Source organism: Rhinolophus ferrumequinum, chromosome 4, assembly GCF_004115265.2.
Source record: "Rhinolophus ferrumequinum isolate MPI-CBG mRhiFer1 chromosome 4, mRhiFer1_v1.p, whole genome shotgun sequence".
Taxonomy (NCBI): Eukaryota; Metazoa; Chordata; class Mammalia; order Chiroptera; family Rhinolophidae; genus Rhinolophus; species Rhinolophus ferrumequinum.
In genome coordinates, this window is record NC_046287.1 from 5782620 (window position 1) to 5796765 (window position 14146).

The 14146-nt window shown below is 46.6% G+C and overlaps 1 protein-coding gene across 1 annotated transcript in view; it reads right to left on the reverse strand.

Moving 5' to 3' along the window:
* GTF2F2 (general transcription factor IIF subunit 2) overlaps positions 1 to 13658 on the reverse strand; it is a 121675-nt gene extending 108017 nt beyond the window's left edge. The window contains exons 1-2 of the mRNA XM_033104974.1: positions 13418 to 13658; positions 2103 to 2176 (exon numbers count right to left, since the gene is read on the reverse strand). Of these exons, the coding sequence (XP_032960865.1) occupies positions 2103 to 2176; positions 13418 to 13483 (140 nt within the window). The 5' untranslated portion in view covers positions 13484 to 13658. The remainder of the gene's footprint in view (positions 1 to 2102; positions 2177 to 13417) is intronic.
* Between the last annotated feature and the right edge of the window lie 488 nt (positions 13659 to 14146).

The following is a 14146-nucleotide window of genomic DNA, read 5'->3' on the forward strand; positions in this document are numbered from 1 at the left end:
TCTTAAAGACATGACACCATCCAAAAATACAGCATTGCTCCTCCAAAGGGCCAAAGCCAGAGGGCATCCACCAAATCCAAACTCCACAGCTGACTGGCTGCAATGAGGAAACTTTAAAATGACATGCCCCCCCCCCCAAGATATTAGGTTGGTGCAAAAGTAATTGCAGTTTTTGCAATTATTTTCAACCTTTTCAACCGCAATTACTTTTGCAGCAACCTGATATAAGCCCTGCACAGAGACAGTGGGTATTTCAGGCAAAAAGAGGTCTAGGTTTTATACTTTGGGAGAACAAGCATGAAAAATTTAAGCCTTAAAAATGTTCATAGACTGGTTTTCTAACTATCTCACTTTTGGAACTGCTGTCTAAGGAAATAAAAGAATAAAACAGCAACTATTACTAAATTTATCTTAGCAGTTTTCACTCGCTGATTCGACAAGAATTTACGGATGTCTAGTATGCAAGAACTGTTGTAGCCCCTGAAGACCCAGCAGTCCACAGACAAAATCCTGACCTTGTGGAGAGTACATTCTGGCAGGCGAGATGAACACACACAAACACACTATACAGGACGCTAGGTGGGCACTGTGAAAGCCGAGTGAGCATTTATCAACTGCATGAAAGAATGGTGGTAAGCACTCCAGAGGGAAACGGAGTGTGGGAAATGTGGAGAGGCTGGCTGCTGTTTTATACAGGGTGGTCAGAAAGGCCTCGCTGAGCTGGTATTTGAACACAGACCTAAAAGAAGTACGGACCAAGCCATGCGGATATCTAGAGAAATAGTGTTCCAGAAAGAACATTAGAAGGAACAGAGGAAGAGCGACTGCTAAGTTGGAGATACTTCTGAGACATCCAACTAGAAACCATCAAGAACATACGAGTCTTGGAGATCAGGGGAGAGGCCATACTTGAGATGTATCTAAATACAACCAGATGTGCACGAAACCAGATAAGACCACCTAGGGTCAGTCAAAGAGAGAGAAGAAAAGAACTAAAAGCTGAGCCCTAGGGTCATATAACATTGAGAGACTGAGAAGATGAGAAGGAGCCAACAATAGAGACTGAGCAGGAACAGCCAGTGAGGGAAGACGAGAATGAATCAGAGTGGTGAACCGGAAGTGACGTGAAGAAAAGGATTTGAAGACGGAAGTGATCAACCACGTCAAATTTTGCTGAAGGTCAATCAATTAAGAGGGCTGCTAGCTGACTCTCAGATCAGGAATGTGGGCATGGGAGTTGGCAGAAACGGACCACAATTCCTTGCAGCAACTCCCTCCAAGAGGCGGAGCCTATTACTCTGTCCTTGAATCTGGGCTTGGCCATGTGAGTCCCACTGGCCAACAGGACTTGGGCAAACAAGACGCAAGCACAGGTTTACAAAGCGCTTGTGCACGGGGCTGCCCCTCTCATCTGCTACCAAGAACCCTTTCACCCTCACATGAATGAGCATGCAACAGATGAAACACACATGGCCCTGCCACAGCTGATAGCCAGCCAACCACCAGACACAGGAGGGAGGCCACTCTGCCCCCCCCCAACCAGAACTGCCCCAAAGAATTATAAGCAAATAAGATGGTTTCTGTTCTAAATTTTGGGGTGGTTTGTTATGAAGCAAAAGCAAGGCCATTTCCTTCACCAGGAAACTAGTTACATTGTTCACCAGGTGTTCCCAACCCTCTTCCAATGCCTCTACAAACAGATACAGTGGCAAGATGGCAAAATCCTTCTACTGAAGCACTTAACTTGGTACATCCAGTTATGCCAACCCAAGCGCACCTCCCAACAAGATGTGGAGAGAATGGAGGGATGAAGGAACTACATACGCTGCTGTTTCACTGCCAGTAAGCTTTACCAATAAATTTGACTTTATATTTATAGCTGTCAATAGAGGGGTGGTGCGTGCGTGCATGCGTGTGTGCGTGTGTGTGTGTCTACACGAGTCCCTACAACCTAACCTTATCTCTTGACAAGCCTTGACATGCTCATTACTTTTCATTTTCCAGGTGAATTATCTGAAAAAGAACTGTAATTACATTTAAAAGCACTTGTACAATTTTTAAAAACAGGTTTTTAAAAAGTCAAAAATATGTAAGTAACTTACTTGGCAATCCGCAGTTTCCCAACTTCACCTCTGCCAGGGGCTTTCGCCCACTGCTGAGACAAGTATTTCGGGACCTAGAACAAAGTAAAATAGCAGTAAGACGGTTTTGGGTATTAACAAATCATTTTCACCATAAAATGATATCCTGCTTCTATATGACTTTCTGCCTTTAATAAGTGGTCATTAAGTATCAAGCTCTCCTTGTATGTTCTGCGCCCTGAAGGGAAACTAAGATATGCAAGAAATGACTGTAGTTCTCAAAGAGCTCGCTGGACCAAGTTGGTAACATCAAACTAACACTGGTCAAGTAACTTAACAATGAAGTTTTTTAACTTCTGTTGCCAACGAGTCCAACAGAAGTTCAGAGATGAGAAGGGCTACCAGGCTTCTCAGAAGAGTGTAACACTCTGACATGGTATTACTGAGACACCACTGAGTTTAAGATGATTTTTAAAAGTTAAGTTTTCTTATGTATGAGATTGTAACTGACTACTATGAAGCATCTGCTGAGATACAAGAAATTATTAAATAGCTACGATATATATACTACTACTTTCCTGACACTTAAGCCGTTTCCACACATTTACACATTTAATCCTCACATTTTTATGAGGTCAGCGTACTGTTGATTACCCCCATTTTACAGATAACGGATCTGGGGCATACCGGGATTAAATATGTAACATTGTACATAATTTAGCCAATGTTACATAATTAGCAAAAGATGGAGCCAGGATTCAAACCCGGGCAGTCTGGTTCCAGCATCCATGTAATCAATACACCACACTGTGTCTGTAACTAGATATATGCAGTCAGAAGATTAATGGACGATATGCTGAATCCCTACTATGTACCTCATCTCATTTTTTTCTAAAGAGTTTGAACTCTGGAGTCATCACATATCTTTATGGTTATGCTATTGTGAGGAGTACAGCAAGATACTATAAATACAGCACGAAGCGTAATGCCTTACAGAAAGCAAATACTCAGTGAGTGTCGTCATTATTTCCCATAATAATCCTGGAATGGTAACAGGAACATGAATATATAAAGAAGTCACAGAGAGCTTCCAAAGCTGGAAAGGAAAATCTATCTAGCAAGAGTTCATTTGCAAAAAGAACCACCTGACTATTAGTCAAACAAATTGCAGTGCATTGGATATTGTAAAATTTCAGGAATAAAAGGGTCAAACCCTAATGGTATTTGTTCAATCATGTCTGCAATCCTTACAATAAAATTTATTGAATAAGTACTATGTATCAGACAATATGCTCAAAGTTTAGAAAAGAGGAAGGGGGAAGGAAGCCCACAGTGTCAGGTACCAGGCTAGACATTTTATGTCCATCATCCCAATTAATCCTCCAATCACCCCACAAAATCCGCTATCCTTCTCCCCATTCTATAGATAAGAAAACTGAGGCTCAGAGGGTGACAATAACACAGCTAGCCAGTATCTCAGAGAAAGAAGATTCTGAAGATTCCACGTCTTAGCATAATTTCAGCTACACTACACCCCACTTTTTCATACAAGCTTAGAGGACCAGGCCAACTCCTTATATGGTAACTGTTTCTACCCTTTAGGTCTCCTTTGATTATGGGTGAGAAGAAAACCCACTGAAACATAGAGGATTTACTGACCCAAGTAACTGGAAACTCCAGAGGTATTATATTAACAGCTTTAAGGTGGCCCGATTAAGGGCTCAAATGATGTCGCAGGGCTCTTCACCACCTCGTACCTCTTCTCCCCCCTGCCCGCCCCCACTGACTCACTTCTCTGACAGCCACCTCCTTGTGTAGCAAGATGGCTGCAGCAGGTCCTGAAGAACAAGAGGTCTCCTTCTCAGAGCCCCCAGCAAATATGTGGTGTCTGTCACGGCTGAGTAGGTCACGTGGCCTTCCTTGGGCCTATCGCTGACCCCAGAGGTGAGACCCTTCCACTGGCCGCTCCTCTGCGGAGCCGTAGTCAACACCATTAGCTCACACAGACTGAAAAGGGGGAGCCGAGGTTTCCACGAAGCAAAATCAGGGTGCTGTTAACAGCGTCAGAGGAAGCGGGTACCGGTTAGTCAACGAGCAGATGTGCACACCATTCCGTCAGAACTAAACCCGTGATGTGAAGTTGATCGGCACAAATGCTGCTACAACATCAAGTAGACGCTTGCCTCCTTGGACTGCGTAAATCACCGCCTTACGGCCTTTATCTGGAAATACTGCCTGACAAGGCAGCCTCTGGTTCTCACTTTGCCTTTGATTTTTAACTCCAGGGAACCTTGGTGTCAATTACTCTAATGCAAAAGGTCCCTGGTGCAGGCAGCAGCCCACTCCACCAATCAACTGCAAGCTATACTCCCCAATAAAGTCCTCGGGGGGGGAAACGGTGTCTTTTCTTCACTATATTCCACGTTACTGGCTCAAATGAGCCCTGTATGTAGACCCCCCAGGATTTTCTCAGTAACAGTGCCCGGTCCACAGTCTGTCTTTCAAGCCACCGTGCTGACCACCTCCGGCTAATTTCCTGGCTCTCCCCTCAGCACTTCACTCCAACAATTAAGTCTCCCGCCCCCTGGAATCACCGGCTCTGTCTTCACACTGTCCCCGACCTGCTCACGCCTTCCCGTCTCTCTGTAAAGAACCTGCACGGCCCTCCATTGCCCCGTCTCCCTCCGTCACACTGGCCCGGCAGAAATTAAAGCCAATCGGTCCTACCACTCATTTTAGTAACTTATTTATCTCTGTTACTTGGTTTCATTGTACTCCTCCTCTTCTTCCACACTTGCACATGAGCAGTGAAGGGACATTCACAATCATGCTAAACGGTCCCACTTGAAATACAGGCTACTCACGTCAAGTGAGGCCTGTCAGACGCCCGGCCACGTAACTCCATCACCTAGTCGGTTCGCTCTCTCACTGCACATGCGCCGCGTGTTCTCTTCACTCCTCCAACCTATCACCGCTACCTTCCGCTTCCCTCTGTGCTGACAACCTGACTCCCTCTTCCACTGAGGAAAGACAAGGATCAAAAGAGAAATCTATCACTTGGCCAGGTGGGGCCTTACTCTGCTCCCCCCTTAAAACAAGAGATGAGTTAAGGCCAATCCTCCCACTTGTGCATGAATTTCTCTCCCTGTAGTCTAAACACCTTTCCTTCAATTCTCCCTTTTCTCTCCTCCATCCCCTTCTCTACTTCTTCCCCCATCAGAAAAATGATGGTGGTGACACTCAGGCTCTCCCTGAATGCAGCGGGGAGACTAGGACGGCCCCCAATGATCCGACAGTCACACCAATAGTCACACCGATGTGTGAAATCGATCCCTGAGCGAGAACAGGACCTGTGACTTGCTTCTAATCAATACAGCTCGGCAGAGGTGCTGGGCGTTACTTCAGTGATTAGGTTACACAAGAGTGTGACTTCCATCTTGCTTCTCACTGGCTTCCCAGTTTGCTCTGATGAAGGAAGCTGCCATAGGGAGAGGCCCATGTGGCAAGAAACAGGGCAGACGCCAGCCAGCAGACAGCTAGGAATTGAAGCCCTCGGTCCCACGGGACCGACTTCTGCCAAGCCCAGAAGCTCGGGAACAATCCTTCCCCAGTTACAACTTCAGATGAGAATCCAGCCCTGGTTGACACCCAGAGCACAGCCTGTGACAGACCCTGAAGCAGGTGACCCAAATAAGCCACGCTAGGAGGCTCATCTAGAAAAACAATGAAATAATAAATGTGCTGCTGGAAGCTACTAAGTCTGTGGTTAATGTTTACATAGCAGGAGATAAACATTAAGTGACAAGCATTCTTCTAAGTGTTTTAAACACATTAACCACTCAATCCTTCACAATCGTATGATTTCCCCATCTTACAAATGAGGAAACTGAGGGAGAGAGAGGTGAGCACATGCGCTCGAGATCGCACGCCTGGTAAGGGCTGACTCGTCAGTCTGTCCACCCCGTCCCATTTCTCTGCCTCTCTCTGCAGCAGGACTCTTTGAAAGGCTGTCCGTGCTGACTGCCTGCAGCTCCTCCTCTGCCGTCTCTCTGCACACGTTCCCCTCCGCGCCCCCACCGCATCTCACGACGGCCGAGGCTGCCCAGTGTCCGTCCTGCCAGGTGAGCATTCAGTCCTCCGCTGCCACACTCATCCACAGCGTCTGCGAACTGCTTCCTCCCTGTTCAGACACTTTCTCCACGTGGCTTCGAGTCCCCGCAGTCTCTCGTGATTTTCCTCCTACTTCTCTGGACTCAGCCTCCTAACGTCCTAACTTCAGTCCTCAGGCCTCCCTTCTCTACCCACACCTGAGCTCACGCGATTCCTCCAGTCTCGTGGCTTTAAACACCATCTGACAGTTGTCCAACTTACAGCAAGTCCAGGCTCTCCCCCCAAGTCCCAACCCACACATCCAACCGCCGACTCAAACTCTCCATCTGCGCATTCCGTAGACAGGTGAAGCGTAAAATCGCCACAGCAGAACTCCTATTTCTCCCTCAGAAACCTGCTCCTGCTCCAATGTTCCAAGTCTCCGTGAAGCCAACTCCATTCTTCCAGCACTCCGTCTGCAACCGTGCAGTTTCCCTGAATACTCCTTTTTTTCTCACATTCCACATCCAGCCACCTGACACATCCTATCAGCCATCCCGGCTCCCACCCCTTGCCACCAATGCCAGGGTTCCCGTCCGGGTCCCATCGTCTCTGTGCGATTGCTGCCATGGCCTCCTATTTCCTTGCTTCTGCTCTGACCCACGACCGGTTTATTCTCCATGCAGCAGCCACAGTGCACATCTTATAACGTACATCAGATGACAGTGTTATGCTCGAAGCCTTTCGATTTCTTTGACAGACACCTCCACAGTGCTTGCTACACGCCAGCTATCTTCTCAGCACTTCACAAACACCACTTAATCCCCACAACTCCATGATCATCCTGCCATTCTGCAGATGAAGAAATTGAGGCACCAGAAACTTATCGGTTGCCCAAAGTGGTGAAGCCAGGACCCTGACCCCAGCTAGCTGCACAAGCAGCGGGCCATTCCGCCTCCCCATGGCTACTGGCTTCCACGTGGCCCGGTGGGACTCCTGGGAGGGCTTAGACGATTCAGCCCCTGCTATCCCAGGGCCTCATCCTCTCCCTCTCGATTCTAACTATACGAATCTGTGAACACTCCCAGAACCATCCCATCTGAGGACCTGATTTCCTGGTAATTCTGTCCGGAATATTCTTCCCCAGATACCTGCAGGGCACGCCCCATAATGTCCTTTAGGTCCTCCTATCAGTGAGGCCCCCCCCCATTTAAGAGCGTCCTATTGATTCCTTTAACCCTGATTCCTTTGTCTTCAGAGCACTTTTCACCTTCTCTGTATCTACTGTCTATTCTCCCTCGGCAGTAGAACGTACTCTGCAGAAGGCAGACACTTTGTGTATTGTTCACTACCTACCCCAGCATCTAGAATCGGCTGGCACATACTGGGAGCAGAGCTGTTCCATTAACGACTGGATACTGTTGAAGAAACGACAGCTGATGTTAATGTAATGACAACGATGGCTTTGGGATACACCTAGGATATGGAATTCAGTTGTAATAAACCGCATTGCGTTCTCAGAGGGAAACTTATTTCAGAGATCCACCTTAAAATAAGGGGTAAAAAGGGAAAACGCCAATAGTGGAGTGGAGCATTGTCCAACCTGCCACTGTCCCCTCATTGCTGGCTCCTTGAAATGCTGTTAAGCTAAAGGGGAGACAAGAATGTTTTGGAGTCTTGGAACCCTGGAACGACACCGACTTCTTCACCACATTAAACAGGTCAGAAGACTGTGATCAAACTGCTGGAGACTACAGTTCAGGCCACCAAACAATACGAAAACAATTCTAAGTTAACTACATACCATAACTGAAACAAATTTAACAAATTCAGTACAATAAATTACACCTAATATAAGTGAGTAACTGCCAACTTAAAGATTATGTTCCAGAAGTCAATTAATAAAAACAAGTTTGGAACTCATACTACATTGTCATCGTTATTATAATAAAATGATAGGTTCCCAGGTAAACCCACCAACTTATTTAATTCAAGAGCTGCCAAAACACTACCCCCTTGCAACGAAAAACAGAAGACAAGGATAGCGTGTAAATCACATGTAGCTCTCCACACCAACAGCTTATGGAAATGGGCTTCCCAGAAGTTCCAGCCCATTAAGTCTGAAAAAAGTGAGGGGAAAAAAATGGTACACAGTACATGATTCCAAGGCTCCAAAACACTTTTTTTTTTTTTGGACAGCTGATATTTTAAGTTAAAACGTTTCATTTTTAAAACAAAATTGTATATATTTAAGATGTACAACGTGATTTAATATACAGTAAAATGATTACTACAGTCAAGATAATGAACATATCCTCTCCTCACATAAGTACTTTTTTGGGATGAAAACACCTGAAATCTACTTTCTTAGTAAATTTCCCCAAAACACTCTTCTCAACATGTCACCTGTGAGATATCTGTGTTGTTTCCACTGTCTTCACATTCATTAAATAAATAAATTAGACCAAGACAAGATAATAGGTACAAGGGCTATTTTCTCAGATTTTCCAAAACCAGAGAAAGTGACAGAAAACGACTCCCTTCAGCATTATTTCCCCTTGACTCTCCCTTGACCCCCTGGGTCAAGTTCCTTTGTTCTTCACATTCCTGAAACACTATTCCTTGCCTCGGTGTCCTCACCTGTGGTGGGTGTTTTCATCAGGACTATCATTTCACGGATGTCTGTCCCTGCACAGACTGTACGTCCTGTGTACAGAGCATGGGCCACCGTGCCCACCATGACACACTCGAGCCCCTACGAGGACTGGCCATCAGTGAGGGCACGTTGGACCAATCAAGCTGGGTGACCAATAGGGTCAACCTGCCTTTGAAGCCAGGTGCTCAGGTGACAGGTTCAACTTTCTCCCCTAAGCTTCTCTGCCAACGTGGCTTCTAGTATCTACTTCCGCAACGACTACTCGTCTCCGAAGCCTTGTTTCTCCAAATACAAGCAAATGAAGGGCCCTGCAGTGGACAGTGCGCTGTGACACCCACCTCCCCGTTTAGGACCGAAGGCCTGTTCCCTCAGCGGCCGGAGTGTGGCCACACGGCCTTGAGCTGTCGGCCCTCTGGAACTGCCTCCATGATGAGCGGCTCTCGGACCAAGGTCACACGCTCTGGTTTTCCCAGGGCAAACCTCACGCAAAGACTGGCAGACACAGGGTACAGCCTGCCCCGCTCGGCACAGCGCGAGGGCTCCCTGGGGAACTGCCCTCATTTTTCACAGACTGCAGCACACCCTCTGCCCAATCCTGCTTCCATCCTTCCGGCCACAGGTGGTGATCCCAAGAGACCTCTCTAGTAACCCCCTGCATGCTAATCTCCATCTCAGAGTCAGCTTCCCACGGAACCCAATCTATGACAGGCAACTCCCGTGTCCTCTTGAAAGTCAACATATGGAGCTGACGAGACCTAAGGTCACAAAAATGAAGTCCCCACGCCACCTCTGTTCTCCAGGGAGGCAACTCATTAAAGAGACTCGAGAGGGGGGGAGGGGAGACACCTTCTGTTGCTGGCATAAGCTTTTAGCCCAATAGACCTAACTCTGAATCACTGTCCTATGCTTGGGCAAGACAATTAACCTCCCTAAGCCTCAATTTTACCACCTGAAAAATATAGATAATTAGTACCTACTTCATAGGTTCTCTTTGTAAAATCGTTGCTACCAAGAACTGTAACTTCCTTTTTCCCCTGCAAGGCTGTGGGGTATCACCCATCCCAGTTTCACCTCTCCCTGTATATAGCTTTCTCTTTGGCAGCCAATGTCCAACTGCTTACCTGCCTGTGAAATACCAAAGGCCGAACTTGGTGGCATTTGAGTCACTGAACGAAGGACATAACTTTCACAGGGAAGGATGTCCCTCCTGTCCTGATCCTCTCCTCCAACAAACATCAGTCAAAATATTCCTAAGAAGGCTGACTGGGCTAGAACCCCTCTTTTTGCTGGCTAGAGAGCTGTTGGTTACACATGCAGTTCCTGTCAATGCCTCCACCTGTCCATCCCCAAAAAAGAGGAGGCACTTCTCATAACTCAGGACCCAGGACGGTATTCATTACTTACTAAAGTCCCCTCACTCCTAATGACCTGCTGGCTCTATCTCCTCCTCTTCGCCATCATGTACTTGACCCCCCAGCCAACCATAAGGAGAGATGATTTTTCTAGCAGTCTAAATATTGGGAGCCAAACAACAGAACTAATATCATCCACCATGTTAAATCGTGATTTGGTGGAGGGACAACGTGTGCTGGTGGTGTGACCAGTTGGTGACCTAACAGTGGCACAGACTGAAGAACTACAAGGGACTGACTCCCAGACAAGGTGAAAACTGTGACTGCTTACGTGTTTTCACAGGTGACATCTATTATAGAGAGAAACCCAACCACGTCTATCATCTATCAAAGCTTGTTTGGATCATTATTCTCTTGTAGACTTAAGATATTCAAACCCCAGAAATGGCATTTCATTAGGCCAGACAGTACACATACTGGATATTCTGGTACAAAATTTACTACATTTGCCTTTTCCTGAATACCTGTAGTTCTCCCCAGCCCTGCTGGGAAGTGTTTTCTAACTAATCAACTCCACAGGCTCTTCTTAACTGTTACCTTCCCCACAAAGTCTTCCCTGTTCCAGCCAAACTGTTTCCCTGCTCAAAACTCACAGAGATCTTGTTTGTACGAGTATACCTCTGACTGTACTTACCTGTTCTACACCTGTCTAGTTATGGAATTAATAAAATATGTACAAGATGGCCTATTAACTTTTAGATGCTAAGAAGAAACTCACCTATTTTGCAATGTTATCCTCAAAGACCAGAATTCAAGGTATTGTTTATAATGAGAAAGATTAACATACAGAGAAAAGACTTGAAATCAGGATGTGGTTCTATTCACAAATTCTGACTGGATGAGAATAAAGACACACTTTCTAAGCAAATGTTATATTTTAATATCACACAAAGAAAGCTGAAAATGAAATTTACCATTACTATTTAATGCAATTTATTACTACGATTCAGAGATGCAAATCCAAGTATGCTCAAGATCTGGGCATGAAAATCACACTGGATGTGAACCCCAGTGCAAAGGAAACAAGTTCAAACCATCTGACAGCTGTGCAAATCAAACCCCACTGCCTACTAAGACTCCTTTAACTAGAGCAGAAATAAAAGTTGTCAAATAAAGGTGGAACAAGAATGGATTTTGGAACAGAAAGTATTTGCTAGCAATTCTCGTCCTCTTTCAGAGATAAGGCTGTCATTGGACAAGAACAGACAAGAAAGTCCTTTCACACCCTGGAAAGGTTTGCAAACCTGTGATTCTGACACATAAGATTAGAAACAGAAATACTACAGCCAAGTTGATACCAGGAAACAATGATATTGCAAACAATAAATAACGAAACATGACAACTATCTTTGTAAAACAAGAACAGTTGAGTTCTTTTTAGAGATAAAATATATTCAAATAGCCATACATGAGAGATCACTAAAACTTGTGAACTTCATTTGAGATTCATTACATTCTTTCACCTTCACATTTAGTCAATCACCAAGTCTTAACAACTTACTAAAAACATTTCCCTAACTCCTCAGACTTCATTATCACAAACCAGTGATCCTGTGATAATTTTCTAATTTTGACTCTGGTTAGATTCCCCTCAAACTTTTTCTTCCTGAAATAATCATTTGCACCGCTGCATTATTCAAAACCCTCCAAAAGGGTCCTCACTTCCTAGAGACTAAAGACAGCCCCATTTCACAATACAGCAATATGAGTATGTGGTCCCCCCTTTTTTACGCAGACTCTCTGCTCTAGGCATAATACATAATAATCTCCTCTTTGTTTCCCAGGACACACCATGTTAACATGCATTTTCAGTCTTGCGTTTCTGTTCCACTCTCCATGGTACACTACGCTATGGCTCTGTCCACCCATCCGAATCCTGGAAGGTAAACATTTATGGAGCGTTTACTGTGCTCCAATCATAAGTGCATCACCTCAAGTTCCAAAGTTCCACCATATTTTCAAGCTCTTTCAGTCTGCAAGGCAGTTCTCCTTAATGATTCTCCTCCACTTAGCATGCAGTAGGAGAGAGAAACGCTCATTTACTCCATCTTTTTAAGGCATACTGATATAGCTGTGACAAGTCAAACGAGTGCCAGCGACTAAGGCTGGGTTGAAGAGTAAGAGATGCTTCATTCATCACATTATCTGTTGAGCAATTACCAGGTGCCAAACACAATTCTGGGTGTGACAGGCAAAGATCCTACTCTCACGGGATGTGATTGTGCATGCCCGCGCTGGGGAGAGGGAGGTAACCGACACTGAACACATCACCACAGCAGGACTTCACACTGAAAAGCGCTTTGCAGACTATATAACACAGGTTTGGCGTGCTAGCGAATGACATGAGCTATTTTAAAGAGGTGGACAGGGAGGGCCCCTCAGAGTCAATTCATGAGAATTCAGCCATGTGATAAAAAAAAAAGTTTTTAAAAATTTAACTAACCAAAGGTCCCTACATTTTCCTTTAAGTTCAAAGATTCATAATCACATCTGATTATGTATCTTATGAAACTCTCCTAAGAGACAACACTCCCCAATATGAAAAAGTAAAGCTGGGCTAAGGGCTGATCAAGATCTGGTGTCTTTACAAAACACCGTTCTGACGGTCAGTTTCAGGAGCCCCGTCGTGCTCTGAAGGAACTCTCCGGCCCCGCGGCGTGAGCTCAGCACGCTCCGCTCGCCCGAGAACTCCCTGAAGGGCCATCACCCTAAGAGGACACTTTTTAAGGGTACGCGGAGATCAGTGTTCCTTTCTGGCCGAGAAAATGGCACAGGCAGCAGCAGCAGACATGCTCCGCTTCCTGTACAGGTTCACGATGATGACCAGTTTCACCAGGAGAAGACGCAGAAATTCTTCAGTCTGGGGTAAAATGCACCGCGCGAATCGGGGACACCGAGACCGGGCCCCGGGAAAACCAGGTCGTGGGGAATGGAGACCCGTTCCCGGCAGGTTCGGACTCCTAATTGGCTGAAGGACAGACACTGTGGGTCCCTAATTGCCTCGTCTGCAAACGAGCGCAACAATGAGTCCTGCCTCTCAAGACACGGGAAGCTCTAAGGAGATGACCGTGGAGAACTTTAAAAGGTGAACGGCCGGCGTGGGACCGTCTCGACTCGCTGAAACTACTGACAACATAAAGTACGAGGAGGAGCGCAAGCGGGAGTCGCGCGGACAGTACCTTGACCAGCCAAACTCCGGTGTTCTGTTTGGCGCCGGTCAGGTCCAGGTCCCCACGCTCGGCCATGGGTCTGTCGCCAGAGGAGGCGTGCGACCCAGAGCAGCGGCTTCGGGAGCTGGAGAGCGTCCGGAGCCCGGGGCGAGCCGCGGCGGGAGGCCCCCGGGAAAGTGCCGGCGTCCTCGGGCCAGGAAGCTGGGAACCCCCGGAAAGAGGAACACGCCGCCGGCAGCCCGCAACTGCGCCTGCGCGCTGCCACCGTCACTACGGCGCGCGGGCGCAGACAAACTTCCTGCTTCGGCCGCTGTGGGGAGTGGGCGTGGCTACTGGTGCCGACGGCGTCCGAGTGATTAAAACGTGGGATGCCCTGGGCCAAAACGTCAGCAATACGTTAAAAGACTAGGGCAGCAGAACTGAAGAAAGTGTCGACACAGAAAAATGGGGTTCAAAGAGACAAAGGCTGTCAGTATATGTCCAACCGTGGCCGAGGAGAGGCAGCATTAGGAGGAGAGTGTTGGGATAATAAACAGAGTAAGTGAATGTGGGCACGGGTTGGACCGAGTAGCTCTGGAGATACTGAAAACATGCTGTTTCTAAAGCTTAAAAAAAAAAAAAAAAGGCAGTGTCTCAACTGAGAGGCTGCCCTGAGCACCTCTGATTAAGCAAACCGAGCACACCCCTTCGGTCTCCAAAACCCAGGGTCCCTGTAATTTAGTCAGTGACAGTGGACGT